General features: G+C 45.2%; 1 protein-coding gene across 2 annotated transcripts in view; it reads left to right on the forward strand.

The window, feature by feature from the left end:
* Window positions 1–3,295: 3,295 nt before the first annotated feature.
* The window catches only part of REEP1 (receptor accessory protein 1), a 96,860-nt gene continuing 80,786 nt past the window's right edge, over window positions 3,296–19,369 (forward strand). For both annotated transcript variants that reach the window (XM_040623228.1, XM_040623227.1), the window contains exon 1: window positions 3,296–3,363. In XM_040623228.1, the coding sequence (XP_040479162.1) occupies window positions 3,332–3,363 (32 nt within the window). In that variant the 5' untranslated portion in view covers window positions 3,296–3,331. The remainder of the gene's footprint in view (window positions 3,364–19,369) is intronic.

Below are 19,369 nucleotides of genomic sequence, written 5' to 3' on the forward strand. Positions count from 1 at the left end.
GTGGTTCTTCCCTGGCCTCCTGCAATTTCACCCATGCATATTCTGAACAGTATTCAGCTAACGACTTGAGGGGCTCCCTGTGCAGATCTCTGGATCTCTCTCTCTCTCTCTCTCTCTCTGCAGCTCCCTCCTCTCTGATCCTCTGCTCCCCAAATTCTAGCTGCTACAGCCTTCCTGGACTCCGATCTCCATCTTTTGAACTCTTTGAGATTGCTGGGCTCTGTTTGGGCTCCCCCTCGTGCAGTAATACCCGGAAACTGCATTGAGACACCAAACAACAGAAACAATTGCAGGACTCACATAAGTTAGTTTCCCTCTTCATAGCTGTCACAATCCCGGGCTGCCTGTTGTCCAATGCTTACAAACAGTTGCTCGGTATATTTTTTTTTCTAGTTTTCCAGTTGTTTACACTATTAGGACCACTCCCATGGCAGTTAATGGCTTCATGGATGAGAGTGGAGACTCTTTTTCTTATCTTCAACTTAGAAATCCTGGGGGAGAACTTTGGCCCAGCTTATGTTCAGTGATCACCCATGAACCAATCAAAGTAGTAAGGACATGTGAGAAAATGACGTTTTTTTAAGACTGGAGTGTGGGAAGAATCATTCTCCAATACAAAATGGAGAGGTCTTCTCAGAAGAAAGCAGAAGGGTGTGGGGCAAAAACAGAGAATAAGCATCCATCACAACAGCAGTTCATGTGAAAAAGAACATAAAGTGAGACCATTGATAAGGCTGTAAGAGTTCTGTTGTTGAGAAGGCTGTGTCCATTCCCTGGCCTCGTGTTTTCCAGGGTCAAGGAAAACTGGAGGGGGTCTAGGGTGGAGAGATGTAAGATGTGTAACAGTTGCCCTGAGATAAAATGAAGTAAAGATGCAACTTTCTTCTCTCTCTAATCTTTCCCCTCCTCTGCCTGTTGAAATTTGCTGCGTGGTATGTTTTTTCACAAACATTAACTGAATTCTGGGGTTTGTCCCATTACTTTTCTGGTCTTCTTCAGACAACAGAGAGACCTTTAGATAGTTTAATCCCGTGAATGGTCTCATTTCATGAATTAAACTATGCAGTTCTGTGTAATAGTAAAATTACATTTATACGAGAATTCCATTTATAGGAATAGAGGACATGCTTCAGGAGAGAAGCAGTATGTGGAGAGATTCTTCTGTTTTTTCACCAAAAGGATATCTTTGAACCATAATATTCCACTCCCCAAGATAGCTAACAGCATATTCTGACCTCTCCGCAGAGTGGGGGTAGGAGACAAAGGGCCTGGATGGAGGGGAGGGGAGGTCTCCCGAAGGTCCCATTTACTTGGTACTGTCCTGATCTACCTAGTAGTATTCCAGGCTTTTTCTCATGGGGTATTGTTTTAACCGTGTTATCTTGGGTAAGGCATGGTGAGGCTAGACACAGATCAAGAGAGAGAAACCAGAAAGTTTTACAGTTTTGTTATACTCAAAGTTTCCTGGACAGAATACAGCATGCCATGCAGGACATAAACCCTGGAGTGGGTTATAAGGCAGAAGGAGAGAGGGGAACTGTGGTTTCTGCAGGAAGGAAAGAGCAAGGCAGGAGAAGCAGGGTTAGCATCGGCTTCTTTGAGTAATTTCAGTGGGCTCTAGGGCAAAGGAGCTGTCTCTGGTTGTCTGGTACCTGACCGTGGAGCGATTAGGCCTGAAGTGAGAGAGCCTGATGAGGAGGTGGTTGGGGGTGTGGACTTAATGGGCTGAGCAAGAAGGGGAACTGACCAGCTTCTATCCAGGGCCTTAAAACTGGGTCAAGACAATATTAAATAACAACAGCTAAACTAAGCTGAATTACAGGTATTTCATGGGTCCTTTGGAGACCCCGTGTCATAGATGTCTCGCCTCAGTCCCCTTATTGTGGGCAAGGCCTTTTCTATTTCTGCATCTCTGTCTCTGTTTCTCCCTCTCTCACACACACACACATTGCTAGTACATTTCCAGCCTCCTTCTGTCAAGGTCTGAGGTCTCCTTGCCTCTGCTAGGAAGCAAGCCACATTGGGCAGGGCTCCTTTAAAGAAAGCTTCAAGCTAGCTCTCTCTGGTGCCTCTCACATCGGACACTGAATTATACATGACGTTAGCATCAGTAAAGGGGAATAGTGTTCTGGGAGAGCACCATGGAGGGGGGTGAGGAAGGCAGAGGCCGAACAGAGGAACAGCGGACAAAGGTTTTCCAAGCATAAGGGAATAATGTATCAGAACTTATATAATAAGGGCCTGGACCAGGGTGAGGAAAGTGAGGCATTTGCCTTAGGGGCAAAATTTAAGGGGGGTGCCATAAACTGCAGTTATCAAGATAAATAACATTTAATGCAATTTAAAAAATATGTAAGGACGTGTGTGTAGGATACACATTTTCCCTTTTGCTTAAGGTATCAAAATGGCTCAGCAGGGCACTGGTGCTATGCATAGCAGCTTCTAGCTTCTTCCTGGCCAGATTATACCCCTGAGCCAATTCCACACAGAAATGCTGGGGCAGCCCCCTAGGAAAGGCCTTCCTCAGGAAATAACCTTTTATCTGAGCCTTGAAGAAGGAGGTGAGGCATGGAGTGTATGAACAGGAGAGAGGAAACAGCACATATGTAAATCCAAAATGCCTCCGTTGAAAAGAACTAGATGGCTATTTGGGGAATGGTGGTGGCAATGAGTTTGCAGGCAGGGACCAGATTATGTAGAAACTCTTTAGTATTTTAACTAGGGGAGACACATGCCCAGATTTGTTTCTTATGCACATAATGCCTCGTGGGGGGACAGACCGGAGGGGTCAGGCCTGAATACAGGTAGGTCCGTTAGGAGGCTAGCCGCAGTGTCCAACTGAGGGACGACCACATCCCCAACCAGAACAGGTGTAGATAGATTCCCAAGGTCGAGGTCCAGGCCTTGGTTTCCCCACCGTTCACACCGAGGGTGGGGCGGCACCCGGGTCTCTGCCCTGCCAACTGGTTCACCTCAAGCTTCCATCTGAGCGGCGGGTGCACCGGGGCGCGCGGAGGCACCGCCCGAATTCAGCCGCGGGCTGGGGCGATCGGGTCGGGGCGGGTCCCGCGGGCGCCCGACCAGCTCACCGCCCAATCGCCGCGGGCCCGCCGAGCCCCGGGGGGCTGGGGCCGCCGCCGCCGCCGCCGCCGCCGCCGGAACGTGCCGCGGCTGCGCTGACGCGCGAGCGCCGGGCAGGGCGGCGGGCGCGTTCAGTCTGGTGGCGGCGGCGGCCGTGCGCGGACGGGACGCCCGAGCGCCGCAGCCGCCCGCGCCGCCCGCAGCCGAGCCGCGCCGCGCTGCCCCGGCCGCGCCCGCCCGCGCGCCCGCCATGGTGTCATGGATCATCTCCAGGCTGGTGGTGTAAGTGGCCTTCCCCGCGCCCCTTCCTTCCCCTCCTTCTCCGCCCCTGCCCCCCGGGCTGCGCGCGCCCCTGCAGCGCCCGGCCCGGTTAGCTCCGGCTATTAATACCCCGCGGCCGCTAAATTTAGCAGGTACAGTAGCTGCCGAGGACGCCTGCGAGCGGGCGACACAGGACGCGGCGGCCGCCCTGCGGGGCCGGGCCCGGGCGCGGGGGACCGGCGGGCGGGGCGGCGAGGGCCGGGGCGCACGGGGGCTGCGCAGGGGGCTGCGACCCGCAGCGCCCCGGCCGCTTTGTTCCCCGGGTGGGTGGGATTTGCAGAGGCCCCTAATGGGCGCGCCGCGGGGACACGCGTCTGTCTCCTTTGGGAGAAACGCTGGCGGGGTCTCCCGTCGCTGCGCCGCGCCGCCACGCTTTTGTCAGGTGAAAATGACAGAGCCCAGACGAGCCTGAGGCGCTGCCTGGAGGGGTCAGCGCGGAGAAGGGTGGAGAGATGAAGGCGGGGCTCCTGATGGGATTGAAAGAATACTCCTTTTTAGGTTTCTCACATTGACAGCCCTAAAGGCAAGTAGGACATTAGCAGGACGTGTATGACTCTTGGGGTAGACGCCTCGCGGACCCCATGTCTGATTCCTTTGGCGGGGGGTTGGAGGGAGAGAGAGGGGCGGGCATCTCCAGGAATTCACGGGAAATATCGAAGGGACAGAGAGACAGCCACTCGGGTGGTGGCAATGACACCTCCCAGGCCTTGTAGGAGAGCGCAGAGTCATCTGGGGTGAGGCCTGCGTGAAGTCATTGGGGGTGGGTGTGGGGGGCGTTTTTCTCTGTCAAGCCCCAGAGCTGAGTAGACATTTGAAGAGCTCCTTCCCTCGTGAATTTATTTCCCTTTGGAGATACACATGGCTGTTCCAGTCCCTCTCCTTCCCTAACCATTTTTGCCTGAGTCAGGACAGATTTGCCACCTGCTCTGGGAGCCAGGGGAGTGAGGGTGGGAGGTGCACCTCGGGCTTTTTCTTTGTCTGGGAAAGAGGGGCTCCAGACTCTGGTTGATTGTGCACTATCACCCCCAATGTTGTGAAACATCTCCCATCCCCTACCCTTCTTTACTGATTTTCAAAGAAGCAGCTAGAGGCAGCCTTCTGAAGTCATTCTCAGCATTGTATCCCCGCCACCATTCTGGGCTTTCTTCCCAAAGCCAGAGTGAATGTGCCTCTTGGCCCCCAAGTCATTCATTCCATGCAGGCCTCTCCACAGCTGTTGCGGACTGCTGGGGGTTTGTGCTGTACCTCGAGGTGGCATGTTAAATATTTAGAAGATTTCTGAGGGCAGAGCTGGCATGAATAATACAGGGAAGTGACTGGAACGCCTTGCCCCACCTCATGCCTGACCAAGGCCTGTCTTGCCTTCAGGATGGTGTTTTCTCTCCTGAACTAGTGTGTGATTTTCGCATTTGGCAGTGGCTTCTGGGGGGCCCTCAGGGTGTGGCCAGAGACTCTCATTGCCCTGGCTGGAGAGCTCATTCTCTATAGGTCCTACTGGGTTGGGGCTGGCCCCCCGGAGCGTGAGGGCTTGTAGTCTGGGGGCCATGTGACCATCTTTAATTTTATTAGCACCGCCCCACCCCTGCCACTACACAAGGCAGCTGGGGGGTGGGGAGCAGTGGAAAAAAGAGGCATATATTTGGGAGGGGTCTCAGTGTTGCTGTTGCTTTTTAAGATCATGCTCCCCAGAAGTGAAGCTTCGGAGAACTTAAATGACGAGGAGAACTGCCCTTCAGGTCAGCCCAGGACCCTCTGCCCCAAGGGAGAATTTGTGGGATTTGAGGTGGTTATTTCCACTGTCAACTGACCAAAAGGTCAGAGATACCACCTATCCCCCGATCGCCGTCTGTATAGAAACCCAACATGTGTCAGTTGTCAGTTATTAAAAACCAATTTAATAAGCAGGACCGGTTTCACATAAATAATAACCTGCTCATTATAGGAAAATCAGAAGGTATAGATAAGTAGTTTGAAAATTGCTACACTATTGCCACACAGAGATAGTTAATGGTAATTTCGAGAGGTATATTCTTCAAGATGTTTTTTCTATGACTGTAGGTACATACATTTATATTTCCAATTCAAGGAATTTATTGATTCAGCCCAAATTTCCATATACCTCATAGCAAGGAGTAGGAATACTGAATTTGGAGTCAGAAAACCCTTGGTTCAAATCCCAGTTCTGCCTCTTGCCAACACAATACGCAAGAGATCCTAGTTCAGGAGCTGGTTAACCTCATGTCACAGTCACAAAGATTTCAAGAACACGTGATATGTAAATTGCAGAGCATCTTCCGTTCCTCCCCACCCCACACATACCAGGTAACTGAGAGAGAGGGTGGGGGTAAGAGCTCTGGAAGGGGCTCTCAAACTTAATTTACTCCTGTGTTTTTCACACTGGCTGCCCTGAGAGCCATCCAGCCTCAGTGGATGGGCTCTGGGCTCCCAGCCCTGATCAATAGGAGTAACTCCCCCTTGGTTTGGTTTGTATATTTGGGGTCTAAATGAAAAATAATTTGGGAAATATATGGGTTTTAGCACTAATAAAAACCACTCAGCAGTTCTCCCCTCTCATCTTTAAAACTGCAGAGGGAATGTGCCTTGCCCAAGGACACAAGCTGGTGAAGAAAACAGGCTCTCGATTTTTGGTCCAATGCCCTTTCCACCTCTGCCCGTCCTTGATAGTTGTCCGAAATTGGTCTCTTTCAAGCTCCTAAGACCTCTGCTATGGCATCCTGTGATTTTGTCCACCAGTCCCATTTCCTATAAGAAACTTTTTCAAGGCTTTGTAAGCCTCCGTAACATCAAAGAACATTTAAGGGAGACCTATCCCTGTGTTCTGAGGATGGAGAGGGAGTGTCTTCCTTCCAACCACAGGCCTCAAGACAAACTGATGGGGTCCAGGCACAGCCAGATGGTGCTTGTAGATCTCTGTCTTGCCATTGGCTCTGAGTGTTTTTAGGACAGTAACCATGGCTTATTTCCCTCTCTGACCCTTCGCCTGCTCCCAAGCCTCTTTTTTGAAGTACCTGGCACGTTGAGTGCACTTAGTTAAGGCTGGTTACGTGGAAGGAGCTCAGAGGCCCCGGGGTAACCGGGGGAGCCAGCCAGTGTTATCCCCTGGGCATGAAGGTTACTGGGCATGAGGACAGGCTTGCGCCCACTGGGCAAAACTCTTGGAGTGAGAACCAATTGGAGATGCTGCTTTTTTGCTAGTTGTCTTCCTACTAACTCCATTGGCTCAGCCTAGGAATAATTAAAGACGAAATATTCAGTATAGTGGTAAGGTTGGCTTTTTAGTACCTAGTTGATATCTGCATGGAACACAGGGACTCATTTATGACTGGCCTGCTTGCCTCCTTTACAAGACTTTGTTTTCTTTACAAATAACTCAAGTCTTAGGCACCAGTGAATTTTAAACTGGGGAGAGTATGTTTATGCGCCTGGAGGATCGCACGGAGGTTGTCATCTGCCTTCTTGGGAGAACGCACTGTCTTGAAGCATTTATTCCAAGGAGCAGGTGTTGCCTCATTGTCTTTGGACAGAATTTTGGCTCAGGCCCAGAATGTTGGCTAAATGAATCCAGAGCTTCCCTTTTGGTTATTAGACCAAAACTCCAGTTCACTGTGTGGGGAAAAGAGAGTTCTAATTTTAAAAATTCTAGTTCTAATTTTAGTTCTAAATGGCAATGGCAAGACAGAGATCTAATTTTAAAAATAAAAAAAATGCACATCTTTAAAAAATTTTTGAGTTTTTAGAGGGTCCAGTCTGATGTTTAAGACAGGATCTCAGTTTAATGGCTGCAGATCTGGCTATATCCCAAGACTGTGATTTGGAGCATGAAGTCTATTTGTGCCAGTCAAGGATGTACAAATAGAGAAGACTGGAAGGAATGTGAGTTGTCCTCAAGATATTCTCCAACCATTGCAGAACAAATGGAAATAAATGAAAAGGCCATATATCCTTAAACATGGGCTTGCCTTTCTTTGGGGCTTGCTTTTAAAAAGTGGAATGCAGAAAAATGATCCCATTAATTGGAGGTTTAGGTTGGTTGAGGATTTATTTCCTGGCACTCTGATATGGTATAGGGTAGGAGCTGGGTAAATCTTTCAGTTGAATCACGAGAGGGGAAATGTTGAGCTGGAAGTCAGAGGATTTGGGATCTAGTCCCAGCAGTTTGGGATGTCCAGTCCCAGCAGTGGGCTGACCCACCGTTGTAGTCCTAAGGGTACCTGCTCCCACCCTGGGGCCCTGCTCCTGGTCTGTGGGACAAGGTTGTTGACCAGCGTCATGTTGGAAGTCCTTCACATCCTTTCTGCTTCCTTGTAGGGTTTATGGACGACTCTCTGGGCTTCAAAGTGAGTTTCCCCTTCCCTTCTTGGCAACATAACCCATCCTACTTCCCTCCACTCAGCCACAGGGGTGGGCCTGTGATGCAGGCCTATCTGCACATTTCCCTGGGCACAGAGATTGGTCCAGAGGTGGGTCTGTGACCTAAACTGAGCCACCAGCTCTTTCCCCAGAGCTTGTTGATTTGGAGTTAAACAGCCTTGCCTATAGGATCCAGAGCTGGAAAGACGTGAAGGTGGGGCTGTTGGTGGCTACACCCCCTGGCACATAGAGAAGGCCTGTAGGCAAAAGGGGAGAATATGGCAACGCCGAGATAAACGGAGAGCAGATATTGGCTTGTGCACTTACCTCTCCTTAAGGATCACGTCTGTTTCTTTTCATGTGTAGTAGGTTCCAGTGCGTGAGTTAGGACCTGGCTGCTCAAAGAGTAGTCTGTACCAGCAGCATTGACATTTTGGGAGCTAGTTAGGAATCCCAGGTCCCACCAAGACCTAGAGAACCTGCACCGTAACGAGATACCCATGAAGCTCGGGGAGCGCTGAGTCAGGTATCATCACCTCCCTTGTGAAATGAAAAGAAAATTGGCTCGTCTGAGGTTCCCGTCATTGGCTGTAGAAACAGAATTCAACCCCAGTGAGCCATCTGTGCTGGACTGTGGCTCATCCTTCCTGGTTCTGCGAGGTCACAACCCTGACTTTTTATGAGTTCTGAATGGCGTCACTGGACTCCCCCAACCGAGTGCCCAACCACAGGCCTTTCACAGAGGCGCTGCCTAATTGCGATCTGTGTAAAATTTAGTTTTGCCCGACTTGGGGTTTAGACTGCCAAGACAATGCCTGGCAGACGTAATATGCTGAGCAGCTCATGCTGCTCGGAGGAGAGTGGGATACAGCCCACCTTGAGAAAGAGGCATGGTGAAACAGTCAGCTGATGCTGGGGACTTACAGTGCATTTTCAGGAACATGTAGGGACTTTTTCTCGTGAGCAGAAGAGGCCAAGAACCAGTGGTCCCCATGTGTCCCTCTTGAGGAAGTTGCAAGGATCCAGCAGGGTCTGTAACCTCTTCAGGGCAGGTCCTGTATGCTGTGGAATCCAGTTTTATCGGGGAGTCTTCTTGGCTCTGTCTTCAGAATATTCTCCCATCCAACTGACTCCTGCCCCCATCTGACTCTGCCACCATCATTTTCCAACCCCATTATTGCTCTCCTGGACCATTTTAAAACTCTCTTGTTTTCCCTGCTTCTACTCCTGTCCCTCCAATGATTTATTTCAAATAGAAGATAGGTCATAGCTCTCCCCTGCTGTTTAAAAATTGTCCAAAGGGGATACCTGGGTGGCTCAGTTGGTTAAGTGTCTGCCTTCGGCTCAGGTCATGATCCCCAAGGTCCTGGGATTGAGTCCCATGTAGGGTTCTGCTTCTCCCTCTACCTGCCGCTCCCCCTGCTTGTTCTCTCTCTTTCTCTCTCTCTCTGGCAAAATGAATAAATAAAATCTTTTTAAAAATTAAAATAAAAATTGTCCAGAGAACTCCCATGATATTAATAATAACATTCAGATTCCTTACCATCCTTCATGAGACTCAGCAAGGCCTGGCCCCTGCCCATTACCCTGAACTCACCTTGTACTGCTCTCCCCACACTCAGCTCCAGCTTCCCCACAATTCCTGGAAGGCGGCAGGCTTGTCTCACTCCAGGACCTTTGTACTTGCTGTTCCCCTGCCCAGGACACACTTCCCTAGGCAGTCCAGGTGGTCCGTGGTCGTCACCCTCTTTCCATTTAGGTCTCTGCTCAAATGTCACCTCTCTAGGAAAGGCTTTTTCTGACCATCTTCTCCAAAATACATCTCACATAGCACTCTATCCCCTTCCCACTCCCTGAAATTATGCTTTTAATTCATTTGTTTACTGGCTTATGGTCTGTCTCTTCACATAGAATTTGATCTCCATGACTTTTGAGACTTTCGTCTTATTTACAGCTGTTTTCCCGGTGCCTAAAGTAGCACCATGCTCACACTAGGTGTTTAAAATTATTTGTTGAATGAATGATGACTCAGTATTCCCTTTGGGGTGTGAAGATTCTTTTTTAAACCTACATTTGTAGAACCTTGATTTGTGACTGTGGCAAGTGACTTGACCCCTCGAAGCCTCAGTTTTCTCATCTGTAAAGTGAACGATTTGATTTCTGTTTCTGGCAATATGAAAAACTAAATGGTCTGGAAATCCTCTCATAATAAAACCGAATTTAAAAATTTCTAAAAGTTTTGGATAAAATATAAGTGACCCCCTCAATAGCATACCTGAGCTTTTAAGTAAGGGAATTTGCCAGAAGACAGAACAAAGAAGGAGGGAATCATTTTGCAAGGGTGTAAACTAGTACTGTAGCAAGTGCTTAATGCATTATCCTGAAATGTAGCTGAAATCAACAGCCATTTTGTTATCAACTCCCCTGGGTCTGTGGGTCCGGAATTTGGACAAGATGCAGGACACAAAACTCATCTTCATTCCAGGATGCCTGGGTCTTCACTGGGATGGTGCAAATGGCAGTGGCAGACTGGACATCTCTTTCTTTTCATGTGTTCCAAGGCCTCTTCATGTGGTCTTCCTATGTGATTTTTCCAGCATGGAGGCCTGAAGAGCTCAAATTTCTTATGTGGCGGCTTAGGGATCCAAGGTGAATGTCCAAGAAGCATCAGTAGAAACCCTAGGACTTCTTATGACCTGGTCTCAGAAGTCCCAGGATGACACTTCTGTGTTCTATGGCCAAGCAAATATGAAGGTCAACCTAGATTTGAAGGGAGGCAGATTAGACTCCTCCTCTCAGTGGAGGGATAGCAAATAATTTGCAGCCATCTTTAATATGCCAAGCAAAGGATTGGCCTAGCTTGGTTTTAATATCTACATAGCGAAAAGAGGGGCCCTTGGCTCTGTGGAGATCGTAAGTCAGAGCTGAACACTTGCATATAGCTGAGACTTGAAGCTGTATTCTGCAGTGTAGTTCTGAGTAGAAGGATAGACTCACAAGCACAGGGAAATGACAGCGAAGCTTGTCTGTCTTGCCCTGGGTTCTTGGTGGAGGAAAAAAAATCTCCCTTGGGACTTTGAAACCATCCATGGACCTGTCCTCATATGGGTTTGGGGTCTAAATGATTGCATCCTGCATGCAATGGCTGAGAGATTAACATAAAAATTAGTCCTGGGCCAGGGTTACTCCTGGGGTATCTTGCAGAAATTCATCCAGTCTCTCTAAGGGCCTTCAATATACATCGTACAGAATTAGCTAAAAAAATATGAATTTGCAGTCCAAAATTACAAAACACCTGAAGTAACAGCCACCCTTAAGCAGGAGTTAAACACTACCAGCAGCAGGCTTAGCCCTCTGGACATAAATAAATGAATAACACACATATATTAATTATATATATTACTTTATCTACAGTAACTGTTACTTAGAATCCTTAGAATAAGTCTTTCTAAGTGAAAAAATAAAGAATTGAAAATACAAGAAAACAACAGATCCTGGGCTGAGTAGGGAGAGGAATGGGCCCATTGGAAAAGAAGCAATTCTAAAAGTAGAAAATAGGGCTCCTGGATGGCTTGGTTAAGCGTCTGCCTTGGCTCAGGTCATGATCCCAGGGTCCTGGGATGGAGTCCTGCATCAGGCTCCCTGCTCAGCAGGGAGTCTGCTTCTTCCTCTGTCCCTGTTCATGCTCTCTCTCACATGTGCTCTCTCTCTCACATAAATAAATAAATAAAATCTTTAAAAAATAAAAAATTAAAGTAGAAAATAAAGTATTGAAATAAAAACCCAGTAGATAGTTTAAAATGATGAGAGATTGAACACCAAGGGAGGGAGGGGTTCCACACTACATCTTAGAGCTAGCAGGCATTTTAGTGATCTCAGGCTTTCGTTTGATTGAGAAAGACAGGACTGGAAGGGTTAGGTCATTTATCAAGGTCAGTAGCCTGATAGGCTAGGCCAAGACTTGAGGCCAGGTCTTAGTTTCTAAAAGTGCTTAGTTTTATGTTGTTAACAGGGGTTGGACTAGGACCAGTGGCGACCAGAAGACAAACTTATGGCTTGATAGAAGGATAGGATTTCTCGTAACTGGTGCTAATGTGAGGCAATGAGTTCTTGACTTCCAACCCTAAGACCTTCACAACTCTAAAACTATGATTTTAATATTTTCCCTTATAGTGGTAGAGGAAGAGAGATAAGAGTTACTGGGAATATTCTGTTTTTCAGTGGGTAGGCCTTCTGTCCTTGTATGAGATTGACTGATTGAATCATTCACTGATTCACTGCCTATTTATTGACCATTTGCTTTGTGCCAAGCATACTCTAGGCACCAGGAATATAAGATGATTGGATTTCAGTTCTATCTTTGAGAAACTAATAAGGTCACATAGCCGATCAGTAGGAAACTTGGACCTGGATCCAAATGTCCCCCCTGCCCAACCAGCGCTCTTTCTATCAAGTGTGTGTTTTGTGGGCACGTGTGGGACTTTTCTGGCTTTGGTTGGAAATTGTAGGGAGGGGCCCTTTTAGCAGGGGAGGTAGTGCATCCGACGTATGAAGGCATTGACCCACTGCTACATCTGTCTCCCCGGGGAAGGCGGTGGCATCCCATGTTGGGAGAGAAGAGGCAGAAGAGAGGGTGTACTGAGTGCAGACGGTCTGGACAAACAGATGGGTGAGGTTGAGCGTCCTCACCCACCATATTAGATAATAGTTTATAGTTGCTGCTGTAAGGGCTACAAACTTGGCGGCTTAAAACAACAGAAATAAGTCTCTTACAGTTTTGGAGGCCTGTATTCTGGAATAAGTCTTTTGGCGCTAAAATCCAGATGTTGGCGGGAGTTCTGGAAGCTCCGGGGGAAAATCCATTCCTTGCTCCTTCCAGCTTCTGGTGGCTGTTGGCATTCCTTGTGACCACATCCCTCCAGTTTCTGCTTCCGTCGTCACTTTGCCTTCTCTCTGTCTCCGTATCCTCCTCTGCCTCTCTCCTGTAAGGACGCTTGTGTTTCCGTTTAGGGCCCACCTGGGTAGTCCAGGATCCTCTCCCCATCTCCAAATCCCTAACTTAACCACAACGGCCATGTCTCTTTTGCCATAGAAGGTAACATTCATAGATTCCAGGGACTAGGCCCTGGATATTTTTTGGGTGTGTGTGGGTGTTATTCAGCCTCCCATGGCTGCTGGTCCAGCTGCCACTAAGCTGAAGAAAGCTCATCTAAAAACAGACTAGAGAAAGGTGAACACTCTGGTGTTCTAACATCTTATTTTGTCTCCATTTCCAGTCTTTCCTTGATTTGTGAAACGCAACAGAAAAGACTGCAAATGAAAGGTGAGGGTATAATGGATACCAATACAGTAAACACTCCTTTACTCAGTGCCTGTTTAAGAAATAGAACATTACGTTCATTGGATCATTATACCGCCACTGTTGATGGACATGGAGATTCTTTCTAGATTTTTGTTTTTCTCTTCATTCTTGTAAAGAGCTCTGCAGTGAACTTTGTTGCACGTGTTTCCAGGTACACCTGTGCACAAAGTCCTTTAGGAACAGAATGGCTGAGGCATACGGTATAGGCTTTTTTCACTTGCCCAAATAACATAAATTAAATTTTCATACATGTGTAGGTCTATTTCTGGGCTCTTTGTTGTGTCCCATTAACCAATTTGTCTGACCCTGCACCAGGACCACATTGTATCAATTATCATAACTTTGTGAAAATTCTTGATATCTAGCCTGGCAAGGCCCCTCCATATCTCGTTCTTCATAAATTGTTTTCCAAAATGGTTTTCCTTTGGCGATATGTGTATGTATGTGTGTGTGTGTGTGTGTGTGTGTGTGTGCATAACTTCAGTTGCACCAAGGCTTTACTGTCACTTGATATTGTCACAGTTAAGAATTTTTGCCAGTCTGGTGGGTACAAAATGGAATCTTATTATGGTTTGAATTTGCATTTCCCTGAATACTAATGAGATTGAACATCTTTTCATATGTTTATTGCCCATTCATGTTCTCTCTCCTGTGAAGGGCCTGTTCAAGTCTTGCCAAAATTTCTCTTGTCCTTACCTTATTAATTTGTAGGAGTTCTTTAAATGTTCTGGACGCTAATCCTCTGCCACTTATGTGTTACAAATGTCTTCTCCCGGTCTGTGATTTATATTTTTCCATTTTCTTTATGGTGTATTTTGATGAACAGAAGTTCTTAATATTAATGTAATGGATTTATCCATTTTCTTCATTGATAGTTTATACTTTTTATGTCCTAGGAAAACCTTACCTATCTGACATAATGAAGATATTCTCCTATATTGCTCCTAGCAGTTTTATTGTTTTGTCATTCACATTTAATTTCTTGCTCCATCTTGAGATGATTTTTGTATATGATGTGACGTAGGATGCCAGAATTTTTTCTTTTTTTTTTATAAGCAAAATGTTGTCCTAGCACCATTTATTATAAAGTTCATCCTTTCTGTTCAGATCTGCAATGCCCAGCCTTGTCATAAGTTAAGTTTCCATAGATGTGTGAGTTTGTTTCTGGGCTCTCTCTTCTGTTCCGTTGAACAGTTTGGCTCTGTGGCAGTACCACTGTCTTAATGACCACAGCTTTGTGAAAAATCTTGATGTCTGGAATGGCAAGCCCCCCCACGTTCAAGAGTGCCTTAGCACTTTCCTCTTTCATATACAGGCTTGGAATTATCTTAGAATTATGTATTATCACAGACACACACACACTCACACTTGCTCTAAAATCTGTTGGGAGTTTGACTGGGATAGCACTGAATGTATGGGCCAATGGAAAGTTGATGTTCTTAAGGTAATGAGTGTTCCAATCCATAAACATGGTGTCTGTCTCTTTATTTAGGTCTTTAATTATGTTCAATACAGTTTTATTAGTTTTGCTCTGTCTCGCATGTCATTTGTTAGATTTATTCCCAGGTACTTGATATTTGTTGATGACAGTATATTTAGTATCTTAATAAAATTTTCATCTTCCAGCTATTTGTTAGAAGAATGGAAGCTTGCTAAACTGTAGATTCTTTTGGGATTTTCAGATAGATAGTCATGTCATCTGAGAATATAGCACAGTGTTGTGTCTTTCCAGCAATTATTCCTTTTCTTCCCTTCCCGTTACTGCAATGGTAAAAATCTCTAATGCAAGGTGACTAAAAGAGGTGAAGGTGGGCATACTTTGCTTTTTTGTTCCTGATTTTAAAAGGAATGCTTCAACACTTTCCTATAAAGTATTGTGCTTGCTGTAGGAGTTTCAGAAATCAACTTTATCACTCTAAGTTTCTTTCTATTCCTAGTTTGCACAGAGTTTTTATAACGAATACTACTGTATTTTCTCTAATGCTTCCATTAAGATGACAATATATTTTTCTGGTCCTGAATCTTTTAAGTGACAAGTTGTAATAAGTATTTTTGCCATTAAGCCAACTTTGCCTTCTGAAATCAACTGAATTCAGCCATACAATTTTTCTTTTTTGTATTGTTAGATCAATCCTGGATTCAATTTGTTAATATTTAATATAGTTTTTTTTAAAGCTATGTTTGTGAGTGGTATTGGCTATATTGTCCTTGTCTGGTTTTGGTATTAATATTATGCTAGCCTCATAAATGAAGTTGAGGGTGTATCCTCTTTTTCTGTGCTCTGGAAGAGTCTGTATAAGATTGGATTTCTTTCTGGAGTAGCTTGCCAGTGAAACCATCAGGGCTGAGTGCTTTATATGTAGGAAGATTTTAAACTAGTTATTCCATTTCTTTAATGGTTATAGATTTTCTCCATTTTCTTGAGTCAATTTTGGGTGAGGACTTCATTCATTTAAAACATTTTTCCAAGTTATCGTTAACATTGCTTCTGCATGCCATCACTTTTGACCTCTCTTTCTAGCATACTCAGACGTAAATCAGATGTTCATACTCTATCCCCATATCTCTTCATTTCTTACTGCTGATTGCTTTTTCTTTCGTTGTTGCATTGTGAATAACTTCCTTCATGTCTGTCTCCTCAGCCATTTCTACGCAGCTGCTGAACATCCTCTGATTGTCAAATTTCAGTTATTGTATTTTCGAAATTTTATTCCTAAAATTTATTCAGAATGGTTTGGACATGTTTCATGGTCTGCGTTCCTTCTGTCTTTTAAATTAAAGTTTATTCCTTTAAACATATTTATTTTATATTCTGAATCTGAGAATTCTAGCATCTAAATTCTTTTTGTAAGTCTAACTCAAGTATCTATTTTTTCTGTTGGCTACATTGTATGAGGTACATTGTATGTTTTCCAATTTAAAATCTTTCCTTTTTTCTTCCTTCCTTTCTTTCTTTCTTTCTTTCTTTCTTTCTTTCTTTCTTTCTTTCTTTCTTTCTTTCAGATTTTATTTATTTATTTGACAGAGAGAGAGAGACAGCCAGCGAGAGAGGGAACACAGGCAGGGGGAGTGGGAGAGGAAGAAGCAGGCTCCCAGCTGAGGAGCCTGATGTGGGGCTCGATCCCAGGACTCCGGGATCACGCCCTGAGCCAAAGGCAGATGCTTAATGAGTGAGCCACCCAGGCGCCCGTCTTTCGTCCGTCCTTCCTTCCTTCCTTCCTTCCTTCCTTCCTTCCTTCCTTCCTTCCTTCCTTCTTGTATAAGCTTGTATTCTTTGGGACTTTATCTGTAGGAATACTTTGAGGCCTGGGTTAAAGGCAGGCTCCTCCCGAGGTTTGCATTTGCTTCTGCTGAGTGTCTAGAGGCACTACCAGTATTAGATCCCTGGAAAGTAAATTCTTGAGATTTTTTTATTTGACCACTTGGTTAGTATAAATTTGGGCTGCAAATGGGTGAGGACAGGCTGTGGCTACAGATTCCCAGGGGGAAACACTGTTTTCTCCCACCTACTATCACGACTGAACAATGGGCATTTTCCTTTTGTGTACACTCAGGCACCGTGGAAGTCCATCTCCAGTTCACCTTTTGACTGAGGGGTGCTTCCTTGGGGTTTCTGTTCGTTTCCCAGGGCTGCTGTACCAAAGTACCATGAACTGGATAGCTTAAAACCACCGAAATGTATTCTTTCACAGTTCTAGAGGCTAGAAGTCTGACACCAGTGCAATGTCAGGGCCACGTTGTCACTGAGGAATCCACAGGAGAATATGCCTTTCTCCCAGCGTTAGGTGGTTGTTAGAAGTCCTTGACTTTCCTCTGCCTCAGTTGTCACATGATTTTCTTCCCATCTGCGTGTCTCTTTTCGTCTTCTTATAAGGACACTAGTCATATTGCATTAGGGCCCACCCTGATGATCTCATCTTAACTTGATTTCAGATACAAAGACTCTTTCCAGGTAAGGTCCCATGCACAGGCACTGGGGTTAGAACTTCCTTATATCTTCTTCAGGGCCACAATTCAATCCATAACAGGGTTCAAACTTCATAGAGGGGTGCTCTGGGGCAGTGTTACTCAAAATGTGGTCTGAGGACCCTAGTGTCACCTCATCTGGGAATTTATTACAATTGTACATTTTCAGGTCCCCTCCCCCTGGAACTACTGAATGAGAATATCTGAGGCCAGGGCCCAGGAATCTGTATTCATAAGCTCTTCCGGCTTTCTTATTCAGGCTGAAGTTCCACAAACGTTGCCCTTGAGTTTGTCCTCTGTAATCTATAATCTAGTTTTTCATAATCTAGATTATAGATTTTATAGTCTTTTATAATCCAAAGCTCGGTGCCTTAGTTCGGCAAGTGCCGTTCCTTTACCTTTCTAGGGCCCTCGTTTGACTTGGTGTTTGGCCTGTAAGACATCCTTACATTGATAAAGTATATCAGTATGTTTTAATACATTCTTTAAATTGACTACTTTTTTTATTTCAAAAACTGGGAAACCCATAGAAAAATTGAAAGAACAACACAATGAATACCTGTGTTACTTTAACCTTGGCATAACCACGCCATCTCTTTCTCCACAGATACACATACTTCCCTCCTGCTTAACCATCTGAAAATAGGCTGCAGACATCATGCCCCTTCATTCCCTAATACTTCAGTGTGTCACTCAAGGACAAGATTATGCTCCTACACTAGTGGTTCTCAAACTCGTTGGTTTCAGGACCCCTTTACACTCAAAAAAACCCTGGGGATCCTGAAAAACTTTTCCATGGCTTACATTTTTCAATATTTACCTTATTAAAAATTTAGGTGGAGATATTTTGAAATATGTATTTATTAATTAAATAACGTATTTTTTTACTAGAAGTAACTGTGTTTTCCAGAACAAAAGCAAATGGTGAGAAGAGGGCACTGTACATTTTTGCAAGTTTCTTTCATGTCAGTTAATTGCAATGTGGAAGCTGAAGCCGTATTAATAAAGGTTGATCTGTCTTACACTTCGAATGGATCTGTTACCCATGCATGATTCGTAACATCATGCATTTGTCATTTGGAAACTATTGGTTTACCAAATTAAATGAGGATCTTCTCAATGATGACACATTTCATTTATATAGTATTCGGAAATCACATGAATTAATAACACCATCAGCTCATTAGAAAAGTCTTTAAGTCTTTAAGTGTTGGGATGCTCATGGTGGTGGATACAGATTTTCCCAAATTCTAATTTTATCTTGAATTTCAAATTTTTTCATTGGCAACAAGCACTGTTTGTTTTTCTTGAAATAATGGGCTCATGTTGTTAATTTTCTAGAAACTGCTTGCCAGAGACCCAGGTCTAAATAACCATAGTTTGTCAGTCATTCAAGCAGCAGTGGTGTTCCATGAACAAAATTAGACAATCAGCACAACCACTCAATGATACATGTGCTTTTCCTCAAGACAGTTGTCATACTTTGGTACGCAACAGTACTTTTCGTGTACCTTTCATTTTATCACAGGATAGTAAAAATACCTGTACTCAGGAGTTAAGATTTAATAAAATTGGTGATTTTTACCCCATTATCAGTGCTATTCTTAAATGAAGCGGGCATTTCCCCCCCACCGTGTGTCGCGGTGACTGCTGGTAGAGATTGGGGCCGCTGCCTTGATTTGTGCAAAGGTATCATAGCAGTTTTAACCTTCACTGTTTTTGTACCAGGAGTGTAAGTTCAACACAGTAAAAAGGGCAAATGTCTTAGTATTATTATTGAAATTGCCTGGACCTCATGGACCCTGAAAGGGTCCTGGGAACCCCCTGAAAGTGTTCTGGGGTATTCCAGGAGTCCGTGGATCATATTTTGAGGACTGCTCTTCTGTACAAGCAAAAACCAGTACCACACCTAAGAAAATCAGCTCTAATTTTGCAACATCATCCAACATGTAGGTGGTCTGTACTCAAAGTAACCCCAATTTTTGAAAGTCCTTTATGTATTTTTTTCTTGTTACTCTTTGGATCCAGTTAAAGTTCACACATTGAATTTGGCAATTCTGTCTTTTGACCAATCTAGAACAGTTCTCCCTCCCCCACCCTGGCTCCCACCGACTTCGTGAAGAGTCTAGGCCAGCTGTGATATAGAGTGTTCTGGATTTGTCAGGCTTGACCTCTTGATGAGATTCAGGTCAAACACTGTGCAGGTGATGAGGTGCACCTCCCACTGCCTTCTGTCAGGAGGACAGAATGTCAGACTGTCCCATACTT

This window comes from Ursus maritimus, unplaced genomic scaffold (genome assembly GCF_017311325.1).
Source record: "Ursus maritimus isolate PB19 unplaced genomic scaffold, ASM1731132v1 scaffold_6, whole genome shotgun sequence".
Classification (NCBI taxonomy): domain Eukaryota; kingdom Metazoa; phylum Chordata; class Mammalia; order Carnivora; family Ursidae; genus Ursus; species Ursus maritimus.